Here is a 14,217-nt window from a genome sequence, read left to right on the forward strand (position 1 = left end):
TACAACTCAAATAAAGTGGACAAAAAAAGCCATGTTAAACAAACAAGACACATTTCATTACTTTTCTTACACATTTTATTATTCATTATAAATGACACCAGTATGGTGAAGAGCCATTATTCCCAAGTAAAACAAAGTTTGACAAAGCATACAGCTGACTTTGGATCAGGTGGCCATGAGCCATCCCTTAGTTGTGCTGCAGTCAGCCTTGACTTCCCATAATGAATGTTTCTACTGCACTCGCTCAGTCCTTTGTTCTGCCCCCATCCCCTCACCCCCAAGATGAAGTTTGGCGGGAAGTTTCTTTCTATTAAAAGGAATTTTTGTCTTCCCACTGTCGCCAAGTGCTTGATCAATGGGAGTTGTCTGATTGTTGGGGTTTTTACCTTACAACATAAAGTACTTTGAGGTAACTATTGCTTTGATTTGGGGCTATATAGATAAAACTGAGCTGTTCCCATTCAAGCTGATACATCAGTGCATGCTTAGTTAAAACATTTTTATTAAGGCTAAAAAAAAGAAATCTAGGATTCAAGTCTCTGCTTTAGTGCTTGGTGGTTACAGTGTCCCGGCTTTTGACAGCACTGGTAATGAACATGAACGTGAAATCCTTTGCAGTAAGATTGAAACCTAAACCATCATAAAGAATATGATGAGGAAGGTGTTGGGTCTGTGTTTCCACAAGCCCCGCTAATTCTAGAGACTTATTCGTCACGAAGAAAACAAGACAGTCGATCAATCGATTATTTGCACAAGGGAGGCCTCGTCTGTGTCCACCACGGAAATGACCCCCAGATCTGACCTCCTCCTGCTACCTTTTATTGAGAGACAGTTCACACAAAACACGTCAGAACAAAGCCACGCCCCCTTGGTTCTAAGACAAAGCATTGTATGTATATGTGTGAACTTCTGTACGTGTGTGTGTGTGCGCGTGTGTGTGTGTGTGTGTGTGTGTGTGTGTTATGTGAGAATATGTGTGTGCGTCAGACCTCCTGCTGACCAAAGGGTTGTAAACGCAGGAAGCTTACATCAAAAGAAGCAGATCTTCCAGATAGGATGTCTGTGAAGGTTCACAGTCATCCAGGTCATCGTAGTCAAAGGAGCTTGCAAAGAAAAGCGTCTGGACTTCTTTAAGTTGCTTGAAGACGTTTCACCTCTCATCCGAGAAGCTTCTTCACCCGGTTCACCCGAAAGACAAAACGCCAAAACACAGACTTAACAATGTGGTGTATGCTGTACAGTGCAGCGAGGAATGCCCAGACCTCTACATCGGAGAGACCAAACAGCCACTTCACAAGCGCATGGCACAACATAGAAGAGCCACCTCCACAGGACAAGACTCAGCAGTCCATCTGCATCTTAAGGATAAAGGACAATCTTTCGAGGATGCCAATGTTCACATTTTGGACAGAGAGGACAGATGGTTTGAAAGAGGAGTGAAAGAAGCCGTCTATGTGAGCGACCATCTTTGAACAGAGGCGGTGGTTTACGACACCAACTCTCTGCCATCTATAATCCAGTTTTGAGATCCCTTCCCAGACGCCTTAACGCCCACTCACATCCTGGGCCATCTGACCTCAGGAATTCGCATGATAAGGTGGGGCCAGGTTTCACAATGAACTCACCCGAAACTCTGGCTGATTGGGACCCACACCCAGTTTCACACCTTGGCTCAGGCGATTAGAGGATCATCAGGGGGTCCTTTTGTCCCCCTGTGGGGGGACACTCCCACTAGGTTTATATCTGGGATTCTCCACCATTTGACCTTAGAACTGAAGAAGCTTCTCGGATGAGAGGTGAAACGTCTTCAAGTAACTTAAAGAAGTCCAGACGCTTTTCTTTGCAAGCTCCTTTGAATTCCAGATAGGATGTATCAGCAATAAAACATTACAGCACCCCACCAGAACCTCGAGGATCTGGGGGGAAGGACAGTGGAATTTCTTTCATCAGAGTTGGCAAGCATAGAAATGACAACATTTAACAATTCACTCTAATAGAAGGCATGTTTGTTTTATTGTTGTTGTGTGTCTTTGTAAATTATGTGCAGTTGAATTTTTGCAACTCCCATTTTAAATGTTATTTAGACGAGCAAAAAGAGTGGCAGGCTCAGCACTTCGATGTTATAATTGTGGTATTTATAATATCGTAGAGTTTTTAGTGTCTTATTAATACATGTGCCAGCTGTTGTTCTTCGGCGGTGAGTGAGGTGATGATTAACATGTTCAGAAGTTACACAGTACATGTGCAAGTACATGGATTTGCACACACACACAAAGCTGCAGTTAACCTTAGAGACACAGCGCTGCCTTCTGTCCGTTCACAAAACACCTGTGTGTAAAGTAAATACACCTGTTGTGTACAAAGAGCTTGGTGTAAGATTGAAGTCGTAGCACATTTTCAGTTTTCCTGTGAAAGCACAGTTTCTGATGGAGCCAGCAGAGCTGAGATTCACAGTCTTTACCGCGTGAGAGTAATAAATAATAATTTTATCTTCGCTCTGTGATGTTAATCTGGGGTTTAAGCAGTGACTGAGTGGCTTTGTTCTGAATTCAGACTGCTGGCCAATTCATCCTGGACCCCAGCTGATGTTTACTCAGGCTGAGCCAGCAGCTGCTCACACGATCTGCGTCAACTCAGTCATCTGACAAGGCGTGCACGCTGCCTCTGACATGCATCTGTCACAGCAGCAAAAGAAAAAAAAAAATCTAACTGATTCTGCTTCCTCTTTCTTTTTCTCCTCGTTTCCAGCATCTGCCTGGCTGCCCAGCATCGCCACAATGAATGAAAGTCGAAGGGAAGCACTGGCGGCGGCCGCCCCCGCGCCCACCACCGCCTCCTCCTCCACGGCTGGCTCCAACACCACCAACATGGCCGGCCCGGGCACAGGCGAGAAGGATGAAGCCTTCTCCAAGCTGAAGGACAAGTTCATGAATGAGCTGAACAAAATTCCATGTGAGTGTGTCTTTCTTTTCTCCAGTCTGGCAGTGGGACAACTTGAGAGCTAAAGCATCAAGTGTATTTTATTTAATATATCTCTGGTTTCTGGTGTTAATTATACAGAATTACCCATTTTAAAACAGTCTTAGCCCTTATAAGATGCTTTTATAAGGTGTTATTGTTGATAACTGCTACATTTCTTGGGGTTTCTTGGAAACTTTCTGATGTCATTTTAATATGAACCTCAAACATCTGATTATGTACGAGGGGTTTGCAGACATGCAAAGGCGCCATTTGTGTCATATAATAATAAATATAAACTTTATTTATATAGCAACTTTCAAAATCAGAGTTACAGTGTTTCTCAACATTAAAAAGAGATTAAAATTAAATAAAATGAGCTATAGGAACACCGGAGATTAAAGTGAGGAATGTTTGAAATTTAAAATGCAAAACAACTTTATTAAAAGCAAATATATATTTAACTTAAATAAAAATGATCACGAAAAAAATGATAACATAGAAATAACTCAAAGTAGGGGACAGAAAAGGACTAATTGTAAAAATATGTAAATAGTATTTGCATAGCAATTTTTTTACTCAAGTTAAACACTCAAAGCCTCATTCACTAATTTACACATATTCATATAAGTGTTTTTTCCCCTTTTCAACCTAATATTCATTGACTCACACTGTGATGGACGCATCAGGGGCATCTCAGGGTTAAGCATCTTCCTCAAGGACACTTCAACATGTAGTATGGAGGAGCCAGTCATCGAACTCGCAACCTTTCAGTTGATAAACAGCCCACTCTACCCTCTTGAGCCACAACCGTCCCCATGTCTTTAAGATGGCTTGAAAGATGACAGCAAGCTCACCAAAATATGCATGCATATATCTTTAAAAGAGGTAAACGTTCTTTCGTATAAAATTATGAATCAAAGTCTCTAAGATTGAGCAACTGAATTGACCTGCTTATTCAGGCTGAAGTCGTTATCACAAATGATGCTGAGTTTTCTTTTGTTTTTTTAAATATTGACCCAACATTAAAGATGAGGACCTCGGGTCTGTTGTAGTGAGTCTGATAAATGCATCAAGCCACATAATGATTATGGTCATCTTATCCACATTTATCTGCAGGAAATTCTGTGGCACCAACCATTTAAAATCTTGGATTCAGTCGTTCAGTGCATTAAGTTCAGGACTGTCAAAGAGATACTTTCTGTCGTCCACATACAAGTGAAAACTCACAGTATGACTGTGGATGTCATGCTTCAGGGCTAACAGGTACAAACAGAACAGAAGAGGTCTAAGGACAGACCCCTGAGGTACTCCAGAGGTCATCCTCATAGATTACTATTACGTGCCAGTGACATCACTAAAACACCTACCTGTAAGTAAGAATAAACCTTAACTAGAAAAGCCTGAAAGCCCACCACTAAAACAAGTGTAAGGTTGCAAGTACAACCTTACCTTAGTTTGCATTTTGTACAACATGGTAGATCATTTCAGCAGTTCTGTTGTAACTAATAAAAGGATGTCCAAAAACAAAACAAAAAAAAGAAATGTTGTAAACAGGCGTCCACCTGTTGGAAATTCCAGCAGATGTTCATTAAGGACATCAAGCAGATGGTCGCACCTCATGACGTTGCAAACGTCAGTGAAAGTTTTCTTTTTGGAAATATTTTTCAACCATAACACAAGATTTTAAATGGGCAATTAAACAACCGTCAATCAGTGAAAAACGAAGTTCTGTGTTGTGACACTAAATGTATCTTCTTAAAGCACTGGGTTTAATGGATAGATTACTCAAATACTCCTACTGTTAGAATTACTGACTCCTACATGCGATGCGCAATTTCTGTCAGAAAGACAGATGCCATAACAAGTAACAAATTGTCCTAACGGCAATCTGTATCGATAAAATAGTATAAAAAAATTTTTGTAAAAAACACAATAAGTAAAATTCTGTTTTCGCAGTTAGTACCTATAATGACTTTTATTGTTTAAAATACAAACATCTGAGTGCATTCAGTAAGACTGTGCTGTAAGCATGACTAAAAAGTGATTCAGCAGTGGTTGTGAGTGAGCATTTGCTGGTGACGCACAAAAAGCAGCCAGTGTCACCGATGACCTTGACGACAACTTCAAGTGAACCAGGCGGCCTGATTATTTACTTATTCATTTGTTTTTGTGGCGCTTCTGAGTCAAAGTACTAACAACAGCATTTAACATTTAACACTGAATTGCCCAAAAAGGAGAAAGGCATAATCAAATTTGAAGAGTGGAATAAACATCTGGCAACAATAATTCAAGCGTTTGACACGATGCATCACCAAATTATGCGTAGCAGCCTTTATTATTTGCGGTTAGAGTTTCTGCTTTTCTGCCTCAGTAGAAAATTCATTCAGAACTCTATTTCTTTCTACGTAATACCTCCTTCTCTTCTTCTTTTATCACCAAACCTCTTCTTTCACATTTAAATGTGTTTTCTTTTTCTTTTTTTCCTGGAAAATTTTGGAGCATAAAGTTTTAGGGAAACAGTTATCATTGTGTTTCATTTTCTGATCGTGTTTGCATTCAGAAGAAATCTATATATAGACATATCCACGGGCTCACGTGGAAGTAATATCCTCTTCTTTGGAAGAGAAGCCCTGCTTCATCACCACCGACACAAACGGGAGTAGTCATATTCCCACATTGCAGAGATTTAATAGTGCATGAAAAATGTCACCTTCTACGGAGGAACATTTATTTGTTAAAGGCAGCATATTTGTGTGAAAAAATAATAAAAGCTATAATTTATATTCAAATATTTCTCATGGCTAAAACTACAGAGGATTTAGCTCCATGTGGGCTTAAATGAGACGCTGATGCAAAATGAAAACACATTTGTGGTGCGGTGGGTGAATGATTGGGATCAACGCTATTCAGTGTTGCGATTGGCTGGCTCGGCTTTAAACGTCTGTCACCGAAACCCACTGCAGTTCCAACACAACTGAAGCCTGACAGCTTCCTCATGTCTCATTAGGTTGTGGAGCAGATAACTCGTATTCATATCATTTTTAAATTTTGTACTTTGAAGAAGTAAATTGTACCAACTTTGGTTTACCTCAGGCAAAATGAAAAGTTCACCAAAATCAGACCAGGGTCTTACTGCTGTTTTTTCTCACCCCCAGTCAAAAGCATTGAGGGTATTTTTCTCTCTGTGTGGAATATCGATACTGTCTGGAGAAAGCCGGCTTGCTGCGTGCTCAGCACAGCCTCAGTGCTGTGGCTTCAGAAGATCTTCTTTGGGGATTATAGCCCAGTATAAGACCTGCATGCTTTTAATAAAGGTGGTCACGTGGTAATAATGGTCTCACTGGCCGAACATGTTGAATTCTCTGTGGAAACAATATTGTCTTGGCCCATCTCTTTAAGCCAAATCTTTGTAAATGTTTGTGAATTTAAGCAATTTAAGATATTTACAGCATGTTTTAAGATAATATTGTTTCAGTGTATTTATTGTTATTCAACTAATCTGCTAACTCAGTAGTCTGTCTTCAGATTGGTTGTTTTGTTTGATCAGAAGAAGAAGAAGCAATAAAATAAAATGTAAAACCAAGAAAAGATTCAAATCATGCCACAACCTTTATTTTTCCTGGATAAACATACTAAATACCATGACAAATGAATAATAAAGTAGAGTGGCAAACATCTGATAAAACTTTACCTGCTGCTGGTATATTTTTTAGAATCAAGTAGCTTAAACACTTTTTCATCTTTTTTTATTATTAGCTGTTCATTTTACACTTAAATTCAATAAATGAAGAAGACATATGTATTGTTTATCAATGCCTTTTTCAACCCCTATTGACAAGCCCGCCCCCTTTCCCTTTCATCCAGACTGATGTGCAAGTGTACCCATTCGTCAGGCCGCCACCACCACACAATTGGCCTTTGTGTTAAGGCCCAAAAGTTGGGTGTTGCTTAGTGCTCACACAGTGACAGCGTTATCCTGGATAAACCTCCGCCATGGCATTACTTGAGTAAATACATGACGCTGAGTCGTTCAAAAATGATGTTGTTACTCGTGAGCAATCCAGGCCTAGAGTAAATACACTCTCTGTTCTAAAGACGTCAGACACAAATCTAAGAACACACATGAATGTGAGGGTGTTAAAACTGACCGTGATAGCCCAGAGGAAGATTCTTATGTTGAGGACAGGCTTAAAAATCTTGGAAATACACTTGTGAAACATATTTTGGTATATTAATGCATCAGAAAATTGGAACTAGTGGAGGTAAACTGAATGTTTAAAATGTCAATTAGTTTTAAATATTGATTATTGCTCTTTTTTAACAAACATTTGAAAAAGTTGGTATGTGCTTTTTCTTAATAATGGTAGAATTTAATGTATTTGTACATTAAATTCTACCATTTGTTAACAAATTGCTGGTTTTTGCAGAGTTGCACAGTTCAGACAGATGTTGATTTATTATAGCAGCAGAATGCAGAGTTGTGTCTCTGGGCTTTAAACATATCATTCCTGCAAATATCTGACATATAAATTGAGAAGTGGTAACCAGACATGGGCAGTAACGCGTTACTGTAATCCGATTACTTTTTTCAAGTAACGAATAAAGTAAGGGATTACTATTGCAAAAACGGTAATTAGATTACCGTTACTTTCCCGTAGGAATGCTGCGTTACTGCGTTAAAAAAGTAAAAAAGTAACTAAGTAACTAAGTAATTAATTACTTTTGAAAATAAGTAATCAGTAAAGTAACAGGATTACTTTTTAGGGGAAGTAATCAGTAATTAAATACTGATTACTTTTTTCAAGTAACTTGACCAACACTGGTGGTAACTAAGTATTTCCCTGGAGCTTACCGGTGGATGGTGGGGGCATTGAAACACACACAGCAATGCTGGACAGAAGCAGCACTGACATGTCGTATGAGACGTTAACGATTTTAAAAAATCACAGTGATGATGTAGAAATCTGGGGGGAAAAACTCGCGTTTTAAATATGATACACTTGGTATTACAGGGTTAAATGGACTGCCAACTTAAGAAGGGATTTACATGTTTAGTTATTAGGATTCTATTATTAGATTTTGATATTATTATTATTGTTCATGGCTGAACTGTTTCCAAAGGCCAAGTGTAACTTTCACCTAAACAGTGCTCATGAACAGCAGAGGACTTCCCATTACTTATCATTCGCAGTAACCCAGAATTGCTGTTTATGCATATTCAAAACACTAGCATCCATTAGAACTACCCTGGCTGCTTGTGCTACACAAGATGATGTTTTTTGTAGATGTTTTCAGCAGCACATGATCAAATAATTGGGCAGTACTCCAGATGTGACAGAGCAATCAGCTCACAACATCAATCAGGACAAAATGGGAACATGCAGGGCATTTTCTGGAAAGAGAAAATTGTTTTAGCCATTTTGGAGGCATGTAATCAGCATGGTCAGACCAATGAGTCAAAGCTACCACACAGTAATTTAATTTTACTAACCTCCTCAGTTTAAATCTTATATGTCTAGGTGCAGTGCAGCAGTATTAACCAGAACACGTGTATTGCCAATTGAAGGTACTTTGAGTAGCTTTAAGAAAACTAGAATCCGTTGAGTAGCTTTGCTGTAGTTTAACTTCCTCCAGTGCAAATAACTCATAGATTGCAAAGCTTTCCTTTCAAAGTACTTTCCCCAGTCCTTTTGCAAAAATAGCCATCTGAGCTACAGTTTTTCCAAATGATCAAGCCTTCACATCCTCATAAATATGAGCACACACGTCCAAACACACATTAAACCACACTCCGACTTCTGATTGAACACAGCAGCTGCCTCCAAGGAACCCAGTGCATTGAATTTCTTTGTAGGTTTTCTAAACACCCAAGCCTCTACTTCCTGATAACAATTAACCTCTGAACACAGAGGCTGTTTGATCCATGGCTGCTGGCTCCACCAAGCTATTAGTCCAAATAACACAGACAAGCGACTGACATTTCAGGAAAATTAATAATAAAGATCATATTTTTTCTTTTCTTTAATCTCCTATTAGACAGTCTTAATTTCATCTAAAAAAACACTTACATTGTTAGCAGGTACAAAAAATCAAGATGTCTTATTTAACATTTCCCTGGTTACCATAAGAATAATATAATATTTTAGTGTCTTTATTTTTCAGTAAAAAGTAACTTAAGGTGACTGATGCTGTAAATAGGCGCTGTGTAAATACAACTGTGTTGAACTGAAGAGCTTGTGCACTCTCTTGAGCTGACTCTTTGACTAAAAGCCTTCTGTGATAGCACAACTTTGTCTCTATGTTTGAGCCTAATAGAGAAAAGTGTCATAAAGCTCATGGCTGCAGCTAAAAGACTACAAGACTGAAATACATCATGCTGTAATCTGATAGGAGGCTAAAGAAAATGTTTTAAACTGTCTCAACTTCTTTGACTCCGTGGCAGCTCACATTCAAGAGACAGCAGAGTTTATTAAAGGGGATTACGGTGGAGGATCAGCGGAGCTATTCATCTCTGCCTCCCTACTGCTCTGGCAACAATCCTCGCTGCCTACTCTCTGCCCTCGCTTTACAAAAGTTTGCCCATCAGGGCTGGTCCAACCACAGCCTGATCAGTGCTCAACCACCAGCAGCCTCTTTCTCTGAGAACATCAGCTCTCTGGGAAACAGATCCTCTGTATTCTCACATATGCACATATCTGAGAAAGTTTCTGCATCATTACCCCGAGAGATCAAGGTAGTGATGAGGGTGACATTTAGAGCTCAAATGTATTTTATGAGTCTCTGTGCTGAAGCTTTGATGCTATGAAAGGCAATTAAACATTCACAAACCCTCACTCAAATGGTAATTTTTATTTTATTTTAGTAGCATTCAGTAACCACAGCTCCAATGCCATTTTGATGAGAATATAATGCTGAATTAATAGCATTGGACATGTTCTCAGAGTTACTAAATCCTAACAAAATCTGAACTGATCAGGTGTCACATCAAGACCACCTGCCTAATATTGTGTTGGTCTTTCTTTTGCTGCCAAAGCAGTCCTGACCTGTAAAGGCTCCACTAGACATTTGAAGTTGTGCTGTGGTACCTAGCATCAAGATGTTAGCAACAGATGCGTTAAGTCCTGTAAGTTGTGAGGTGAGGCCTCCATAGACCAAACGTGTTTGTCCAGCTCATCCCACAGATGCTTGATTGGATTGAGATCTTTGGTGCCCAAGTCAACACCTCAAACTCCTTAATAATAACCTTTCCATGAAAGGGTGTCCGTGGTCTGTGAAATGGCTTAGGTAGGTGGTACACGTCAAAGTAACATCCACGTGGATGGAAGGACCCAAGGTTTCCCAGAAAAAGATTGCCCAAAGTGTCATACCGCCTCTGCTGGCTTGACGTCTTCCCATAGTGCATCCTGGTGCCAGGTGTTCACCAGGAAAACAGGGCACATGCACCCTGCAATCCATTGGATGTTAAAGAAAATGTGATTCATCACCACCTTCATCACATCAAAAGCAGCTAGCATGTCTTCCCTCTTGTTCTGATTGTTCCTGATTTCATCTGTTCTTCCCTCAAATGGTGAAACAGGTTTGTTGTTTCAGCTGTTTTCTTACCTGTTTAGCAAAGTAGCTCCTGTTTCATTATGTGAGCTGATATGCAACTCTCACTCTCAGACATGCCTGGGCTTATCTTGTTATTGTGTGTGCTGGCAAATGCTATATCTTTGATATCAGGATATGTGCTGACAATATGACAGCCTTCAAAAATAGTTTCATAAGATACTTGAGGGACCAATCCTGCCAACTGATGGGGTTCAGCTTGTTCTGGGGTTTGGCAGAAATAAGGAAAGCCAAAGACATCTAGAGTCATCAAATAATTCTGAAGAGTAAACAATGATAGTCTGGCACCCATCAATGCTTGTTTTATGTTAGTGGATCAGAATTTTCTTGTAGAAAACTGAATAAAAGGCAGGAAAGAAAAGCATTTCCTAATTTGACCAAATTACAAAGATGTAGACTTGCTGATTTTAAATTAAATCGCATGTAAAGGTACTCTGAGTGCAGGGTTCATTTTAATCAGCTTCCACCTATTGCATAGGTAGTCATTGTTGCAGAACGTTGGATGATGCTCCCTGCTGCAGATGTATTGTTTCCTTAAACGAGCCACAGCGGGGGAAAGGGCATGGACTCGTAGGCATAACAAGATATAATACCAAGGTTAATTGACCAACAGGGTCCTGTCTTATTGGATTAGTGTGGCTATAACACAGATGCAATATAAAACTCGCATACACACCCCACCCTTTTAAATTTATCGCTCCAGCTCTGTCCATTTGTGAAGCTTCTCTCTCTAATGTAAAGTGCTTTGTATTTCCAAGGAGCAAAGAGACGAATTCAACAGAAGCCCTTTTAATTATAGAATGAGCCAGAACAGAGACATCATAGCATCTTTATCTTTACAACAGCAAAGGAAACGTGAGGGTGAAAATGGCATCTATAATTTGAAAAACAAAACAAGTTGTAATAAATAATAATTCTTAATAATTTTTTAAATATTCTCAAACTTTCATGGTCAGTGTCTATAGTTTCTGTTCCTGTGTTTCTGATGTTTTTTCTTTGTCTTCTGTGCACCGCTGTGTCTCCTTCCTTGTATTTCTGTCTTCCAGTCTCATGTCAGTCTCTAGTCACTTCCTATTTTATTTTGCTAATTAATTTTTTGTATGACATTGGGTGCTTTGTTTCTCCATGGAGAATCCACTGGATTAGTAACATTACTGGATTTTAACCTATCTCTGATGAGGTTTTGTTCCCCCCTTTAGTTTAGTCTTCACAATATTATTTTGGAAATTGACTGGATGCTCCATAATTTAACTGATTTAACATAATGTAACTTCCCATCATTCTCATCTGCTCTGTGGACCTTGATGTGGACTCTAAAAATATTGCATATTTTTACGTGATGTGGAGCACTTCTGGTGTAATCACAAGCACTGACTAGAGTGTGTACTTCGGCCTAATGGTTTCAGCCTATATTTTGCCTCCTTACAGTTCCTCATACATACAAATAGCCCATAGTCTATGGACCCTACTTCCATAACCTGTGGGGCTCTGCAAGGTTTAGTCCTAGGTCCTGTATTATTTTCTTTCTGCATTCTTCTTTCACTTGGTAGCACTTGATCTTTTAATAACATTTCTTATCATTTTTATGCATCATTTTTTAGACCAACCTAGATGACTGTTTATCCCAAATTATTAACAGTCTCTCCAATAATTATCTTGCGTTAAATTCCAACAAGACTGAGGTGACGATTATAGCTCCTCCTGAACTAGATCCAAATATCAGCTAAACGTTTGCTTCCTTCTGTTCATCTGTTATATAAAGCATTCATAATCTTGGTGTAATATTTGATTCTTTTCTTAGCTTTGACTCTCATCAAAAATATATTTTACATTACTGTTTCTTTTTAACGAAGCTTTTGTTGAGATTTGTGATGATAGTTTTGTATTGCTATTGACTGCATTTTAATTTTATATTGTTTTGTTGTGATTACTGCTCATTTTTATTTTGATTGTGCAGTGGTTTGAAACTACACATCTGTGAAAAGTGCTTTTCAAATACTGATCTGTTATTTGTCTGCCTTTGTTTCTCTCCCCTGTTTTTTCTCGTTGTTTTGTTTTGTTTTTTATTTTTTTTATTTTGAACAACTTCTTTAGTTTGATGTGCTTTTGTGTCACTTTCAAAACGTACATTTACTTTTTGTAGCCATGGCTCTGATAGGACTAGCATTATTGCAACACAACATTAAAGAAGATCCTGTGCCTTGAATGCACAGGCAGCATAGAAAAAAATTATTTACAAATCAGTCCATTAACCTTTAATTGTCTTTATTTGTAGACTGACTACAATGGTTTTTCATGATTCAAAATCACACACTGGACGGCACAGTTCCTCAGTTCATATGCAGACTGCTTCTTCTGCTCCTTTTAGTCACTTTTCTTCTAATTGGCTCTCCTTCATAAGCAACAGGTTTGAACAGAAGGTGGGTGGGGCTTCTGTGCCAGTGTGACCAAACATTCATTTTAACTGATATCATACAGACAGACAGAGCCTGTCTGGAAGTTTTGACTTACAGGAATTACTTGTGCATATGCTGACATTTACATTTGAAACTGTGGCTATGTTTACAGTATATGCAAAGGCATATGAAAGAAAATAAGAAAAAGCACTTAAGCCCTAAAACATACAGTTAGAATGCATTAGCTAAAGGCATTTACAGAAAGTTGATATGCATTTTTCTTTTCTCATGAGGCTCTATTGATGCTATTCACTGTAGCAAACCACCACATACTGTCAGAATGACTCACAGTCCTGCAGTAGTTTATACTCCTTTCTATGGAGTCGGTTTTAGAACACCTACAGTGTGTGTAAATGTCAGCCAGTGAAGCATGAGTTTTTCCTTTTATGTTGAGGTTATTGCTCTTTGACTGCGAAAAAATGATCTCTAATAATATCTTCTTAAAACCCAGCATGGTAATGTGTCAGAGAAATCATCAGAATATTTTGAGCTCAAGTTTTGTACCAGATTGTGTTTCACTATTCTAGCAGGATGTAGATCTGTCATTCAGAGCCCTTTGATATGATTAAACAAATCTCAAAAATGTAACAAAATTTACAATCTGCACATCTTCATTTTCATCTTGTTAATGATTAGAGATGTGAAGGCAGATGTACAAAGATGAACTACATGACTCAGTGTCTAAAGGACTTTGAAGGTGTCTCACTGTTTAGGGCTCTGCTTTACCGGCATGCTGTTCTGTTGACGGAGCTGAAAAGTGATTTCAGCCTTCAGGAACAGCAAACATGGATCTCATCATGCGCAACCCACCCATTAGAGAAACTCCATTTTCCATGCCATGTTGCATGGCGGAACGAGAGATAAGTGTTGGGAGTTGAAGTGTTGAAGTGCGTGTGCTGGCAACACTCCCTCTTGCTCTCTCCCTTTCACTTTCTCGCTCTATTTCTCTCTTGAGAAAAGACACTCACACAATGTAGTTAATTAGGAAATGCTTTTATTGCTTTCTGGGACTCAGGTTCCTTTAATTAAGGAACACAGAAGTGCCTTTCAGTGGAGGACGCATGCTTGATGAATAAGATAAGGGCTGGTTCCATGCGTTGATTGGACTGTTAGCGCCTAAATGACATTCCATCAGGCATTTTGAGTGTCGATGAAATGCCAGAATGACAGTAAGCATTTGGAATTTGGGGGG

General features: G+C 39.0%; 1 protein-coding gene across 3 annotated transcripts in view; it reads left to right on the forward strand.

The window, feature by feature from the left end:
* The window catches only part of syt1a (synaptotagmin Ia), a 207,134-nt gene that overhangs the window by 139,799 nt on the left and 53,118 nt on the right, over window positions 1-14,217 (forward strand). For all 3 annotated transcript variants that reach the window (XM_005740862.2, XM_005740864.2, XM_005740863.2), the window contains one exon: window positions 2,749-2,952. In XM_005740862.2, coding sequence (XP_005740919.1) covers window positions 2,778-2,952 — 175 coding nt within the window. In that variant the 5' untranslated portion in view covers window positions 2,749-2,777. The remainder of the gene's footprint in view (window positions 1-2,748; window positions 2,953-14,217) is intronic.

This window comes from Pundamilia nyererei, unplaced genomic scaffold, assembly GCF_000239375.1.
Source record: "Pundamilia nyererei isolate P.nyererei 1_Seehausen unplaced genomic scaffold, PunNye1.0 scaffold00104, whole genome shotgun sequence".
NCBI classification, from domain to species: Eukaryota; Metazoa; Chordata; class Actinopteri; order Cichliformes; family Cichlidae; genus Pundamilia; species Pundamilia nyererei.